The sequence below is a fragment of the Dipodomys merriami genome, unplaced genomic scaffold (genome assembly GCF_024711535.1).
Source record: "Dipodomys merriami isolate MVZ:Mamm:240054 unplaced genomic scaffold, mDipMer1.0.p SCAF_17, whole genome shotgun sequence".
Taxonomy (NCBI): domain Eukaryota; kingdom Metazoa; phylum Chordata; class Mammalia; order Rodentia; family Heteromyidae; genus Dipodomys; species Dipodomys merriami.
The window spans coordinates 13,883,195-13,896,934 of NW_027203048.1; the positions used below are offsets into that span (position 1 = coordinate 13,883,195).

General features: G+C 40.8%; 1 protein-coding gene across 2 annotated transcripts in view; it reads left to right on the top strand.

Annotated features, from left to right (window-relative positions):
• The window catches only part of Slc30a6 (solute carrier family 30 member 6), a 44,218-nt gene extending 34,929 nt beyond the window's left edge, over nucleotides 1-9,289 (top strand). The window contains exons 11-14 of one of the 2 annotated variants that reach the window (XM_070025325.1): nucleotides 2,940-3,042; nucleotides 4,848-4,895; nucleotides 5,929-5,997; nucleotides 8,607-9,287. In XM_070025325.1, coding sequence (XP_069881426.1) covers nucleotides 2,940-3,042; nucleotides 4,848-4,895; nucleotides 5,929-5,997; nucleotides 8,607-9,107 — 721 coding nt within the window. In that variant the 3' untranslated portion in view covers nucleotides 9,108-9,287. Of the gene's footprint in view, nucleotides 1-2,939; nucleotides 3,043-4,847; nucleotides 4,896-5,928; nucleotides 5,998-8,606 lie in introns of both variants that reach the window. The other variant, XM_070025326.1, reaches the window with a different exon arrangement.
• The last annotated feature ends 4,451 nt before the right edge of the window (nucleotides 9,290-13,740 follow it).

The window sequence follows — 13,740 nt, forward strand, 5'->3', positions numbered from 1 at the left end:
CATTCTATAAATGCTGGAAGCAGGTGGCTCATGCCAGTAATCCTAGCTACTCAGGAAGCTGAGAACTGGAGGACTGAAGTATGAGGGCAGAAAAGTCCAAGAGACTCCATTTCCAATTAACTAGCCACATGCTGGACTGGAGGCATGGCTCAAATGGTAGAGCACCTGAGTAAGAATGCCAATTGAGAGCATGGGGGGTCCCAGTACCAGAACACCAGAAAGCAGAAAAATATGCACAAGATGTGTAAGAAATGTGTTACTTTAACCATTTTGAAGTATACAGTTCAATGGCATTAGGTACATTCATATTTTTGTGCACAATCACCATTTATCGCCAGAGATTTTCCATCATCCCAAACTGAAACTCACTTAAACCATAACCTTCCATTTTCCCTACTCATCAGCCCTGCCTTTTCTGTTATACTTTCAGCCTCTGGTTTTAACTACTCTGCTTCATACAAGTAGTATCTTTTCATGACTGGCTTACTTCACATTGTGTAATGTTTTTCAAGGTTCATCTGTGTTATAGTCTGTGTCAGAATTTCCTTTTTAAGGCCAAGTAGTATTTCATTATTCATACATACCTCATTTTGTTCATGCACACATTCATTATTCATATTTGAGGAGGACCATATTTGAGGAGTTTGCTTTTCCTTTCCTTTTTTTTTTTAACAACTGTGAATAATGCCACTATGAACATGTGTGTATAAATATTTGAATGAGTCCCGCTTCTAATTATTGGGGTTATATTACCCAGAGGTAGAAATGCTCTATTATATGGTAAATCTTTTATTTTTCTTTTTTGTACCTTTACAGGCACTTGAACTCGCACTCTTGTACCTTTTTTCATTTCGAAAAGCATTATTTTATATGATCAGAGGCACACAGCATTGTCCCTTTATTCTTGCACTCACACTTCGCTTTTCACTCACAGCTGGTGCTTTGTCTGCTCTTCCCATTTTTCTGTCTTAATTAGGCCATTATAATTTCTTGGCATATAGTGTTTGGATCCTCTTAATTTTCATCCTTATTTATCTGTAGTTAACTTCTAGTTCATTATTAATGTGATCATTCAAAATTGCCCTTAGGAGTTTCCCATTTCAAGTCCCTCTCGTTTGCATATTTGTGAAAACTAGTAACATGGAGTCTTGTGAAGTCAACTCCTATGTATCCATACTGCAATGTTCGTGGTTTTATTGCTGTGTAAGATGTTTCTTACTCTCATGCATGTTACTCTCACTATCTTCCTCCCATTATCTCCCTCATCTTTGAAGAATTACTTCCTATTCTGTATTTTGCCTTTCTGGATTATCAAGTCGTGGGGCTTGAACTCTGGGCCTGGGCACTGTCCCTCAGCTCTTCAGCTCAAGGTGAGCGCTCTACCACTTGAGCTACAGCACCACTTCTGGTTTTCTAGTGATTTATTGGAGATAAGAGTCTCACAGACTTTCCTGCCCAGGCTGGCTTTGAACCGTGATCCTCAGATCTCAGCCTCCTGAGTTGCTAGGATTATAGGCGTGAGCCACCGGCATCCGGTGCTTTCTGAATTATCTTTACCTGCAAGTAGCCTTGTCATACCTTTGTGCATCTTATATCCTGTAGAGATTTATACTTTAACACCCAAAGTGCTACACCATGTTTTTTGTAGTCCTGATATTTATGAACCGAGGATTATGTTTTGTTTATGTCTGTATTCCAAGAAAGAGGGAACAACAACAACAAAAGACAAGATCAGCTTGTAACCATCAGCAATTTGGTACCTCTTGTTAATAGTTTATAAAAGTTGAACTTTTGATGAAATGTTGCGCTTCAGCCATAATGTTGCTGTAATATTCCTGGAGAATCTTAACCTTGTGAAATCTCAGGGAATTTTGCAACTTCTTATTGAAACAATGATTGATAATAGGAAAGCAATAGAGTCACTGATGAAATCTATTCCTCTCTCTGTATCAGACAGACATTTAGGTGTTGAAGATGTTTATTCTTCTGTCTCAAGCAAATGGATATATCTGAAATCTTCCCAGTTGACAAGTAAATTGGAATATGTGTAGTGAGGAAATGCTCACATTCTTTTCTTCATGATCTCTTCACACTAATACAATTATTTTCCCAACAAAGACTGACAAGAATGATCCTAAAAACAGATTTTTTTTCTCCTTTAAAGTCCTCCCTTGCCAGGAGAGAGAGAGAGAGAGAGAGAGAGAGAGAGAGAGAGAGAGAGAGAGAGAGAGAGAGAGAGAGAGAGAGAGAGAGAGAGAGAGAGAGAGAGAGAGAGAGAGAGAGAGAGAGAGAGAGAGAGAGAGTGTGTGTGTGTGTGTGTGTGTGTGTGTGTGTGTGTGTGTGTGTGTGTGTGTGTGTGTGTGTGTGTGTGTGTGTGTGTGTGTGTGTGTGTGTGTGTGTGTGTGTGTGTGTGTGTGTGTGTGTGTGTGTGTGTGTGTGTGTGTGTGTGTGTGTGTGTCTCTGGGCCTGGGCGTGATCTCTGGGCCTGGGCTCTGTCCCTGAGCTCTTCAGTTCAAGGCTAGTACTCTATCATTGTCAGCCACAGCACCACTTCTGGCTTTTTCTGTGGTGCTGAGGAATCGAACCCATGGCTCATGCATGCAAGGCAAGCACTCTACCACTGACCTTCCCAGCCCCTCCCTTAGCTTTTGTACTCAAGGCTGATGCTTCATTGCTTGAGCCATAGCACCACTTCCAGCTTTTTGATGGTTACATGGAGATGAGAGTTTCATGTACATTCCTGCCCAAGCTGGCTTTGAACCTTGATTCTCAGCCATATACATAGCTAGGATTACAGAGGTGAGCCACCAGCACTCGGCTAGCATTTATCATTTATGATAAACACAGTCCTCTTGCTTTAAATATACTGTCCAGTAAACCGAATTGTTAGATGCCCAGGAAAACATGTATTTCAGATTTGAAATTGTTTTTCTTTTCAGCAATTATTTTGCTATAGACACTGCCTCTGCAGTAGCCATCGCTCTGATGACATTTGGCACAATGTACCCCATGAGTGTCTACAGCGGGAAAGTCCTGCTTCAGGTAAGGTTCTCGGAGTGCACACGCTTATTACTACGTCCCCTACCATACTACCATATTTAGAACCTAGAGGGCCTTTTAAGAAATGATATCAAAGCTGGGCACCAGTAGCTTATGCCTGTAATCCTAGCTACTCAGGAGGCTGAGATCTGAGCCAGTCCATGCAGGAAAATCCCTGAGACTCTTATCTCCAATTAACCCCTAGAAAACTGGGAAGTGGCGCTGTGACTGAAGTAGTAGAGTGCTCACCTTGAGTGTCCAGGAACAGTGTCCAGGCCCAAAGTTCAAGACCCATGACCAACAAAAAAAAAAAAGGAAAAGGAAATGATATCAAACAGTAATCTCTTGAATTTATACTGTAATAACCAGCTGAAATTCCATTATTCCATAAAATAGATACGAAGCCTCCTATGTTTCTGTGACATAAAATCATATCTTTAAAATTATTTGCTTCTGGGGCTAGGAAGTTGGCTCAGTGTGGTAGAGCGCTTGCCTTGCATGCATAAGGCCCTGGGTTTGATTCCTCAGCACCACATAAGCAAAAAGAAAAAAGCCAGAAGTGGCGCTGTGGCTCAAATGGTAGAGCGCTAGCCTTGAGCTGAAAAGCTGAGGGACAGCGCCCAGGCCCAGAGTTCAGGCCCCACAACTGGACCCAAAAAACAAACAAGCAAAAAAAAAATAAAATAAAATTATTTGCTTCTGGTAATGTTTTAAGTGAAAACAATTTTATTAAAGTTTTTTTCTTTTTTGTTTTTCTTGAGGAGGTATCATTTTCCCTTAGTAAATATGTCTTGGCTGTTGCATAATTGCATTACTCTTATCTCCTGTTATTGAATCAATGACTCTTAAATGTCTGACCTGAAGGTAACAAATTGCTACCTATTGAAACAATAGGGACACCTGTAAATAACCCCTTACTAGCAAAGTGGTTTTCCAGGGTTAGATTTATATACAGTCACTACTCTTCTTTCTGTCTTTTACCTGCATGACTTTTCTAAAACTTAGGGGCACAGGCTCCATCTCTAAAAGCAAGATAATATATAAGATAATAAAGCTGGCTTATTACAGGCTTATACCTGTAATCATAGCTACTCAGAAGACAAGAGATCTGAGGATCAAGGTTCAAAACCAAGCTGGGCAGGAAAGTCTGTGAAACTCTTCGTCTCCAGTTAACCACCAAAAAAAAGCCAGAAGTGAAGCTGTGGCTCAAGTAGTAGAGCATCAATTCTGAGTGAAAAAGCAAGGCCCTAGGTTTAAGTCCAGTACCCACACAAAATAAAAAATAGTAAGCTAATGATAATCATTTTATAGTGTTATGATTAGTATAAAATGTTACTTTTCTAATCATCAAATTATTTTTTGTTGACTAATTGGTTCCTTTTGCTGTTTTTTGCTTGTACTTGGGTTTTTACTTAGGGTCTTGTACTGGTTGTCAGGCATGCTACCACTTGAGCCCTTTTTGTTTTGTTTTGTTTTCTTTTCTTTTTGCATGAGCTGATATGGAACCTTGATCTTCCCAATCTCAGGCTACTAAGTGGCCAGGATTATAGATGTGAACCACTGCAGCTGGCTCATTGATTTTTCAAATCTTACTTGATTTTAAACATAGCTACTCCGTGAGAAAAACAAGTATAGCCCATTGATGAGAGTGTTTCACTAGTAGACCAGTTGAAGCCTCTATTTTTTATACACAGTAGGATACATGTCAAAAGCAGAAGTTGGTTTAAAAACCTATTTGGTTTCAGAACCATTTCAGCAAAATTTTTTGCTTCCTTGGTTATTCATATTTTATTTTATTTTGTTCCCAGACAACACCACCACATGTTATTGGTCAGTTGGATAAACTGATCAGAGAGGTAAGATGAAATTGTAAATACTTTTTATTTATGTTAAGAATTGAAAGGGTGGGTACATGTAAGACTTTATTCAATCCTACATAGAATTTTATTCTACAGGAGTTTGGATTCTTTATAATGACATAGTAGGAACATACAATAATGTGGCAGAAAAAGAAAAAAATTGAGGAATTCCAAACTTCGGATGACAAATTCACTTGTAATAAGTATAGAAAGTAATGGTTTAAAGACCAACCTATTAGTTATGTAAATACTGTGATTTTTCTGACTGTATCTAAAACTTTGAGAAAGACAATGTCAACTTTTACATGTTAATTTACTTCACCATCTTACATCTTGACTTTTATTCAAAATTTCCACCTGCTAACTAATGAAGAAATAAGATGACAGAATTATTTAGATGTTGAGACTGTTCTAAATTCTAGTCACAAGAGTAACATTTCCAAAACAGTTGACTGTATGTCTGAGCTTGTGAAGCCTGGCCTTAGTATACTTCTGTTCCACTGTACCAATACACCACACACTGTCTGCCTTGCCTTGGGATTTCTGATAACTTGTATCCAAATAATAACGTGTATTTGCTGGACACGGGTGGCTCACACCTATAATCCTAGCTACTCAGGAGGCTGAGATCTAAGGATCAAGGTTCAAAGCCAGCCCAGGCAGGAAAGGCCATGAGACTCTTATCTCTAGTAACCACTCAGAAAACCAAAGTAGTGCGGTGGCTCAAGTGGTAGAGTGCTAGCCTTGAGCTGAAGAGCTGAGGGACAGTGCCAAGCCCAGAGTTCAAACTCCATCACCACCAATAATAATACCCTGTGATATGTACAGACTTGTTATAAGGAAATGCAAAGAAAGAAACATAAAAAAAGACCAAGTTGAGGTAAAAAATTGTATCTGGTACTACAGAGCTATATTGATAGAATCAAAAGGGCTGTATGAACTGGGCTTTTAAGTCCATAGTGTGATTGAACAGTGTTGGATATCTCAAATGCAGATGATGCTGATAACCTATTGCTATGTTCTTGATTAGGTATCTACTTTGGATGGTGTTTTAGAAGTCCGAAATGAACATTTTTGGACCCTAGGTTTTGGCTCGTTGGTATGTTTTGTACATGTTTAGTTATATTTGAAAGCATAATTTTTAATTTTTTATTAGCAAGCAGTTGTACAAGTTGTGACATTTCCATGTATAGTATACAATGTATCACAATCAAACTCACTCCCTTTTCACTTTCCCTTCAGCAATTCCCATAATAATTTTCACTTTCCTTCAATCCTCTCCCCTCTTCTTAAGACAATTTCAACACATTTCATTCTTTCTTTTTTTTAATTGTTTGATTTTGTGCTAGTACTAGGGCTTGAACTCAAGGCCTAGATTCCCTTAGCTTTTTCTCCCAAGACTGGCACTCTACTACTTGAGCCACTTTCAGCTTTTGGTGGTTAATTGGAGATGATTTTCTAGTAGACTTTCCTACCAGAGCTGGCTTCAAAACTTGATCATCAGATCTCAGCCTCCTAAGTAGTTAGGATTATAAGCATGAGCCAGTGGTGCTTAGCTTATTGTTCTATTTCCATATATGCATCCTCATTCACCCTTTTTGTTAGACCCCCTAGCTCCTACTAGTGCCTCTCCCAAACAGTCTGTTTTACTTTCTTGCATTTGTTTTCTTTCTTTTTTTAAGGTATATTAATTTTAATTTTTACTTTGTTGTTGTTATTGTTGGCTGTGAGGCTTGAACTCATGGCCTGAGTGCTTATTCCTGAGCTTTTTTTTTTAGTTGATTGTGGGTCCTGAACTCTGGGTCTGGGCGCTGTCCCTCAGCTCTTCAGCTCAAGGCTAGCGCTCTACCACTTGAGCCATAGCACCACTTCCGGCTTTTTCTGCTTATGTGGTGCTGAGGAATCGAACCCAGGGCCTCATGCATGCAAGGCAAACACTCTACCACTGAGCCACTTTCCCAGCCCCTCCTGAGCTCTTTTGCTCAAGGCTAGTGGCTCTACCACTTTGAGCCACAGCTCCACTTCCTAGTGTGTATTAATTTTACCAAGGGACTTTACCTTGGTATTTCGGATATGCATATATATCTTCTTTTTTTTTTTTTTTTTTTTTTTTTGTCAGTCATGGGACTTGAACTCTGTGCCTGGGCACTGTCCATCAGCTCTTTAGCTTAACACAAGCGCTCTACACTTGAGCTATAGCACCACTTCCAGTTTTCTGATGATTAATTGGAGATAAATCTCACAGACTTTTCTGCCCAGACTGGCTTAGAACTGTGATCCTCAAATCTCAGCCTCTTGAGTAGCTGGGATTACAGGTGAGAGCCACCGGTGCCTGGCAATCAGATTTGCATATTTTTGCTCAGAATTATCCTCTTGGATACGTTCTCTTTCCCCACATCTCCAGCCCAACTTTCATTGGAATTCCTTACACTGTCTTTATAAGTAGTAGCTAGGATTACAGGCCATGAGCCACCAGTGCCCAGCAATTTTATTAACTTTTAACTCTGATAATTACCAGTAAATAGTCCTTAAGAAACAGCAAGACCTTAAGCTTTCTCCTACTGCAAAGAAAATACTAAACCATTGTCTCACACTTGTAATCATAGCTACCCAAAAGGCTGAGAACTGAAGTTCCAAGCCAGTCAAGGCAGAAAAGTCTATGAAATTGTATTTCCATGGATTTAGCCAACAAAAAGCCAGATTAGAATTGTTGTTAAAGTGTTAAAGCACCAGCCATTCTGAGTCAAGCAGAAAAGGTCAGATAAGGTGATGTTAGGGAAATGAACTCTAAGATATGTATTCAAATGTTTTTTTCTTTTTCTTTTTTTTTTTTTTTTTTTTTTTTTGGGTCCGGTCATGGGGCCTGAACTCTGGGCCTGGGTGCTGTCCCTCAGCTCTTCAGCTCAAGGCTAACCCTCTACCACTTGAGCCACAGCACCACTTCCGGCTTTTTTCTTTTTGCTTATGTGGTGCTGAGGAATTGAACCAAGGGCCTCAGGCATGCAAGGCAAGCGCTCTACCACTGAGCCAACTTCCTAGCCCTCAAATGTTTTTTTCTTTCATGCGATTGTTTTTAACACATTTATAAAATTATTTCTTTGTTGCTTTGTATGCCCCTCCCCCATGGTATAACCCCTGCTTTCACTGTAAAAAAAAAAAAAAAAGCACCAGCCATGAGCAAAAAAACTAAGCAGAAGCAAGACTGTGTTGTGCATTAATGCCTTCAGTCCACTACTAACCACATCTTGGGTTCATTTTTAGTGAAATTTTCAGTAGTATAATTCTAAGCATTGTCTTTTTTTTTTTTTCTTTTTTTTTTTCTTTTTTTTTGTCTGTCATGGGGCCTGAACTCTGGGCGGGGGCGTTGCCCCTCAGCTCTTCAGCTCAAGGCTAGAGCTCTATCACTCAAGCCAGAGTGACACTTCTGGCTTTTTCTGTTTATGTGGTGGTGAAGAATTGAACCCAGGGCTTCATGCATGCAAGGCGAGCACTCTACCACTGAGCCACCTTCCCAGCCCCTTATTTTCTTTTAACATATATTTTTTTATGGTAAAGATACTGCACAGAGGGGTTACAGTTACATGAGTAAGGTAATGAGTACATTTCCTATTGAGCATTGTTACCCCCCTCCTTTGTTTTTCCCCTACCATCCCTTCCTTCCCCACCTCCCCATTTCTTATTTTCTTATGATTTTTTTTTCATTTTTAGGCTGGATCAGTACATGTAAGAATTCGACGAGATGCAAATGAACAAATGGTTCTTGCCCATGTTACCAACAGGCTGTACACACTTGTGTCTACTCTGACTGTTCAGATTTTCAAGGATGATTGGGTCAGACCTGCCTTACTGTCTGGGCCTGTTGCAGCCAATGTCCTGAACTTTTCAGACCATCATATAATTCCAATGCCTTTCTTAAAGCATGCTGATGATGTGGCCCCTGTCACATCAACTCCAGCTAAACCTAGTAGTCCACCGCCAGAGTTTTCATTTAATACGCCTGGAAAAAATGCGAACCCAGTTCTTCTTCTGAACACACAGACAAGGCCTTATGGTTTGGGTCTCAATCATGGACACACACAATATAGCAGCATGCTTAATCAAGGCCTTGGAGTTCCAGGAATTGGAGCAACCCAAGGATTCAGGACTGGTTTTACAAATCTACCACATAGATATGGAAATAATAATAGAATTGGACAACCAAGACCATGATGTAATCTTGTTTTTATGAAGACTATTGACTCCTTGGCTTCCAGTTTATTTAGTAATGTAACTTAGCATTGACTGTTCAATCATTTACACTAAATGTCAAAGAATAATAGACGTTCACATTTCATGAAACCTATAAACTCTATTTTTATAAAACATCTTTGTGGTGGTGGGATCCTTGGAAATGTTTGAGGCTTTAAACTAGGCTTCCTTTGGAAAGTGTGTTTCTCTGAATTTGAACTTTTGCAATCTTTGTGGCTCACTACAGTGAGATGCGACCTTATCTTTCTAGGCCACTTGATTGGGTGGATCTGTCACCTTATTGAGAATACAGTATTCAGTGAAACTTATAAATATGCTGTGGGAGGGCTGGGAAGGTGGCTCAGTGGTAGAGTGCTTGCCTTGCATGCATGAGGCCCTGGGTTCGATTCCTCAGCACCACATAAGCAAAAAGAAAAAAGCCGGAAATGATGCTGTGTCTCAAGTGGTAGAGCACTAGCCTTGAACTGAAGAGCTGAGCCCAGAGTTCAAGACCCATGACTGACAAAAAAAAAAAAAGTGGGGAATTACTTTCTGTGGTCTTAGAAAAAAAATAATAGACCTTAGATTATAGAGTATAATAGTATTGTAGGTCTGCAGTAGTTGATTTCTATTTTATATTTTTTTCTGTTTTGCTTTGTTAAAAATAGCGAATTATGCCCAGTGTAATCCTAGCTACTCAGGAGGCTGAGATCTGAGGATCGTGGTTCAAAGCCAGCCCAGCTAGGAAAGTACAGGAGACTCTTACCTCCAAGAAACCACCAGAAAACCGGAAGCGGTGCTCTAACTCAAGTGGAGCTGAGGGACGGCACCCAGGCCAGAGTTCAAACTTCAGGGCTGATTTTTTTTAAAAAAGTGAATTATTTGATGAAGTGTGAGAATCATGTAGATTGATTGATTGATTGATTGATTATGCAGTCCTACTTAGAGCTTGAACTCAGAATCTGGGCACTGTCCCTCCACTTTTTTCCTCAAGGCTAATCTCTCCCATGAGAGCCATAGCTCTACTTCTCCCTTTTTTGTTTTTGGAGGTGGTGGTGGTTATGGGGCTTTAACTTCGGGCATAGGCACTATTTCTGGGCTCTTTCACTCAAGGTTAGCATTCTACTACTTGAATCACAGCTCTACTTCTGGTTTTCTGGTGATTAATTGAAGATAAAGAGTCTCATGGACTTTCCTGCCCATGCTGGCTTTGAACCATGAACCTAAGTTCTCAGCTTCCTGAGTAACTAGGATTACAGGCCTAAGCCACCAGTGCACAGTTTACTTCTGGCTTTAGTGATTAATTGGAAATGAGAGTCTCACAGATTTTCCTTCCTGATAGAGCTTTGACCACCATCCTCAGATATCAGCCTCCTGATTAACTAGGATTGCAGATATGAACAGTAGGAGCCCAACTTTTATTTTTGTTTGTTATCCAAGTACAGATTTTTAGAAGTTTTTTTTGTTGGTGGTGGTGGTTGTGGAGCCTGAACTCTGGGCCTGGGCACTGTCCCTCAGCTCTTCAGCTCAGGGCTAGTGCTCAACCATTTGAGCTACACCACCACTTCCGATTTTCTGTTGGTTAATTGGAGATAAGAGTCTCCTATGAATTTTCCTGCCTGGGCTGGCTTTGAACCTAGATCTTTAGATCTCAGCCTCCAAAGCAGCTAGGATTATAGCCCAAGCCTGGGCACTGTCTGAGCCTCTCTGTGCTCAAGGCTAGTGCTCTCCCATTTGCACCACAGGGCCCTTTTGCCTTTTCTGTTTATGTGGTACTAAGGAATCAAACCCAGGGCTTCCTGCATGCTAGGCAAGCACTCTACCACTAAGCCACATTCCCAGCCCTAGAAACTTTAATATGACCAGTATTATTTCCAAAATGCATAATAGACAACCAGCAAATTACTCTGTGTGTGTGTGTGTGTGTGTGTGTGTGTGTGTGTGTGTGTGTGTGTGTGTGTGTGTGTGTGTGTGTGTGTGTGTGTGTGTGTGTGTGTGTGTGTGTGTGTGTGTGTGTGTGTGTGTGTGTGTGTGTGTGTGTGTGTGTGTGTGTGTGTGTGTGTGTGTGTGTGTGTGTGTGTGTTGGGGGAGTCGGTTGGTCCTAGGGCTTGTAGTCAGGGCCTGAATACCCTCCCTTAGCATTTTTGCTCAAGGCTAGCAGTCTACCACTTGAGCCATACCTCTGCTTCCAGCTTTTTGATAGTTAATTGGAGATAATAGTCTCGGCTTTGTCTGCCCAGACTAGCTTTGAACCGCAGTCTTCCAGATCTCACCCTCCTAAGTAGCTAGGATTACAGGAATGAGACACTGGTACCAAAATTAAAAGGCTTTTTTTTTGGGGGGGGGGGTCCAGACGTGGGGACCTGAACTCTGGGCCTGGGCGCTGTCCCTCAGCTCTTCAGCTCAAGGCTAGCACTCTACCACTTGAGCCACAGTGCCACTCCGGCTTTTTTCTTTTTGCTTATGTGGTGCTGAGGAATCGAACCCAGGGCCTCAGGCATGCAAGGCAAGCGCTCTACCACTGAGCCACCTTCCCAGCCCTAAAAGGCATTTTTTAAAAAGAATTTTGCTTATGTTGTTTTCTGACTTCTGTACATTTTAAAAGGTATAGCTTTTCTAGAATCTGGTACTTCAAGAGATTTTTTTTTCCAGCCAGCTATCTAGAGAAGATTTTTGTTTTTATATAATTTTTAGGACTTTTTTCCAATTTATCTTATTAAGTAGGAACAATACTTCCAAACCTTCTCTTCACAGTGGATAAGCAGACACTTCTAAGAAGCTATTGAGTGGAATTATAGACATCTGTGGTAACAAGTGATCATATTCTAAATATGCTTTGCTTACTGAAGAGTTAATTGATCACTGGCTTTTTTTTTTTTTTTTTCAGTCCTAAGACTTGAACTTAGAGCCTGGGTCCCTGAGCTTCTTTTTGCTCAGGGCTAGCATTCTACCACTTGAGCCACAGTGCCATTTCCCACTTTTTCTATTTATGTGGTACTGAGGAATCGAACCCAGGGCTTCATGCATGCTAGGCAAGCATTCTACCACAAAGCCACAATGACCCCCTGGTCATTGGCTTTGACATCTACAAATCAAGCATTTGGCTTGCTGAAGAAATGTACCCATTGGTGGGCATCAGTGGCTCACACCTGTAATCCTAGCTACTCAGGAGGCTGAGATCTGAGGATGGTGGTTCAAAGTCAGCCCAGGAATGCCTTGGAGACTCTTATCTCCAATAAAGTGCAAAAAAGCGAGAAGTGGAGCTGTGGCTTAAGTGGTAAAGCAATAACCTTGAACAAAAGAAGTTCAGGGACAGTGCCCAGACTCTGACTGAGTTCAAACCCCAGGACCAGCACAAAAAATAAAAAAATATATATTATGTATTTTACATATACATATGTGTATGTATATGTGTGTGTGTGTATATATATACACATATTATATACACACATATATTATATACACATATATATATATACACACATATATTAGTACATTTTACACTTGAATTTTCCTCAGTACTGAGGAAACTGTAAATAAATATTAGCCAATATTCTGTAGTCATTTTCCTACACTAACTTCATCTAAATATGGGTCCTGTAAAGGCAGCCCTGTATAGGCTGAGTGTTAATTAAGAAGTCTATGTTGCCACACCCATACATAGCTCCTTTTCCCATCCCTGAGCTACTTTTGCTAAAGGCTAGCACTCTGCCACTTGAGCCAAAGCACCACTTCTGGCTTTTTCTATGTGGTACTAAGGAATGGAAACCAGGGCTTCATGCATGCTAGGCAAGCACTCTATCACTAAGCTACATTCCCCCCATACGTAACTTCTTAATCCCAATGGGATTATAAAGTGTTCAAGTACTGAACAGTTCTGTGTGAGTTTCTATTCCTACTCTCTCAACACTCTCTTCAGAGCTGTTCCACCAAAGGTGCTTTAATACCCACCTAAACTGCTTGAGAATGGACACCCAGAGTCCCCTGGCAGTTGTAAAGCAGTTAGCCCTACTTGCTGAAATCAGTATACCAACGGTTGCCTGTGGAATTGGCCCATGCAGTATTATATAAAGAAGTGTTATTTGCTAGCTGATTCCTGATTTGAAAGTAAGGAATGTGCACAACTTATGTCTGTATGCAGCATCCTTACTAGTAATTCTTGTCTCAGAATCACTTGAAGGTAGACCAAGAAGGAAGTTTGATTTTAAAAATTAGTTCATAGCCAGGTGCTGGTGGCTCACACCTGTAATCCAAGCTACTCAGGAGGCTGAGATATGAGGATTGTGGTTCAAAGCCAGCCTAGACAGGAAAGTCCCTGAGACTCTTTTTTTTTTTGCTGGTCATGGAGCTTGAACTCTGGGCCTGGGCACTGTTCTGAGCTCTTCAGCTCAAGGCTAGCACTTTACCACTTGAGCCATAGCACCCACTTCCAGCTTTTTCTGTGTATGTGGTACTGAGGAATCGAACCCAGGGCCTCATGCATGCAAGGCAAGCACTCTACCACTGAGCCACCTTCCCAGCCCCGCTGAGACTCTTATCTCCAATAAACTACCAGAAAACCAGAAGTAGCACTGTGGCTCAAGTGGTAAAGCACTAGCCTTGATCTGAAGAGCTC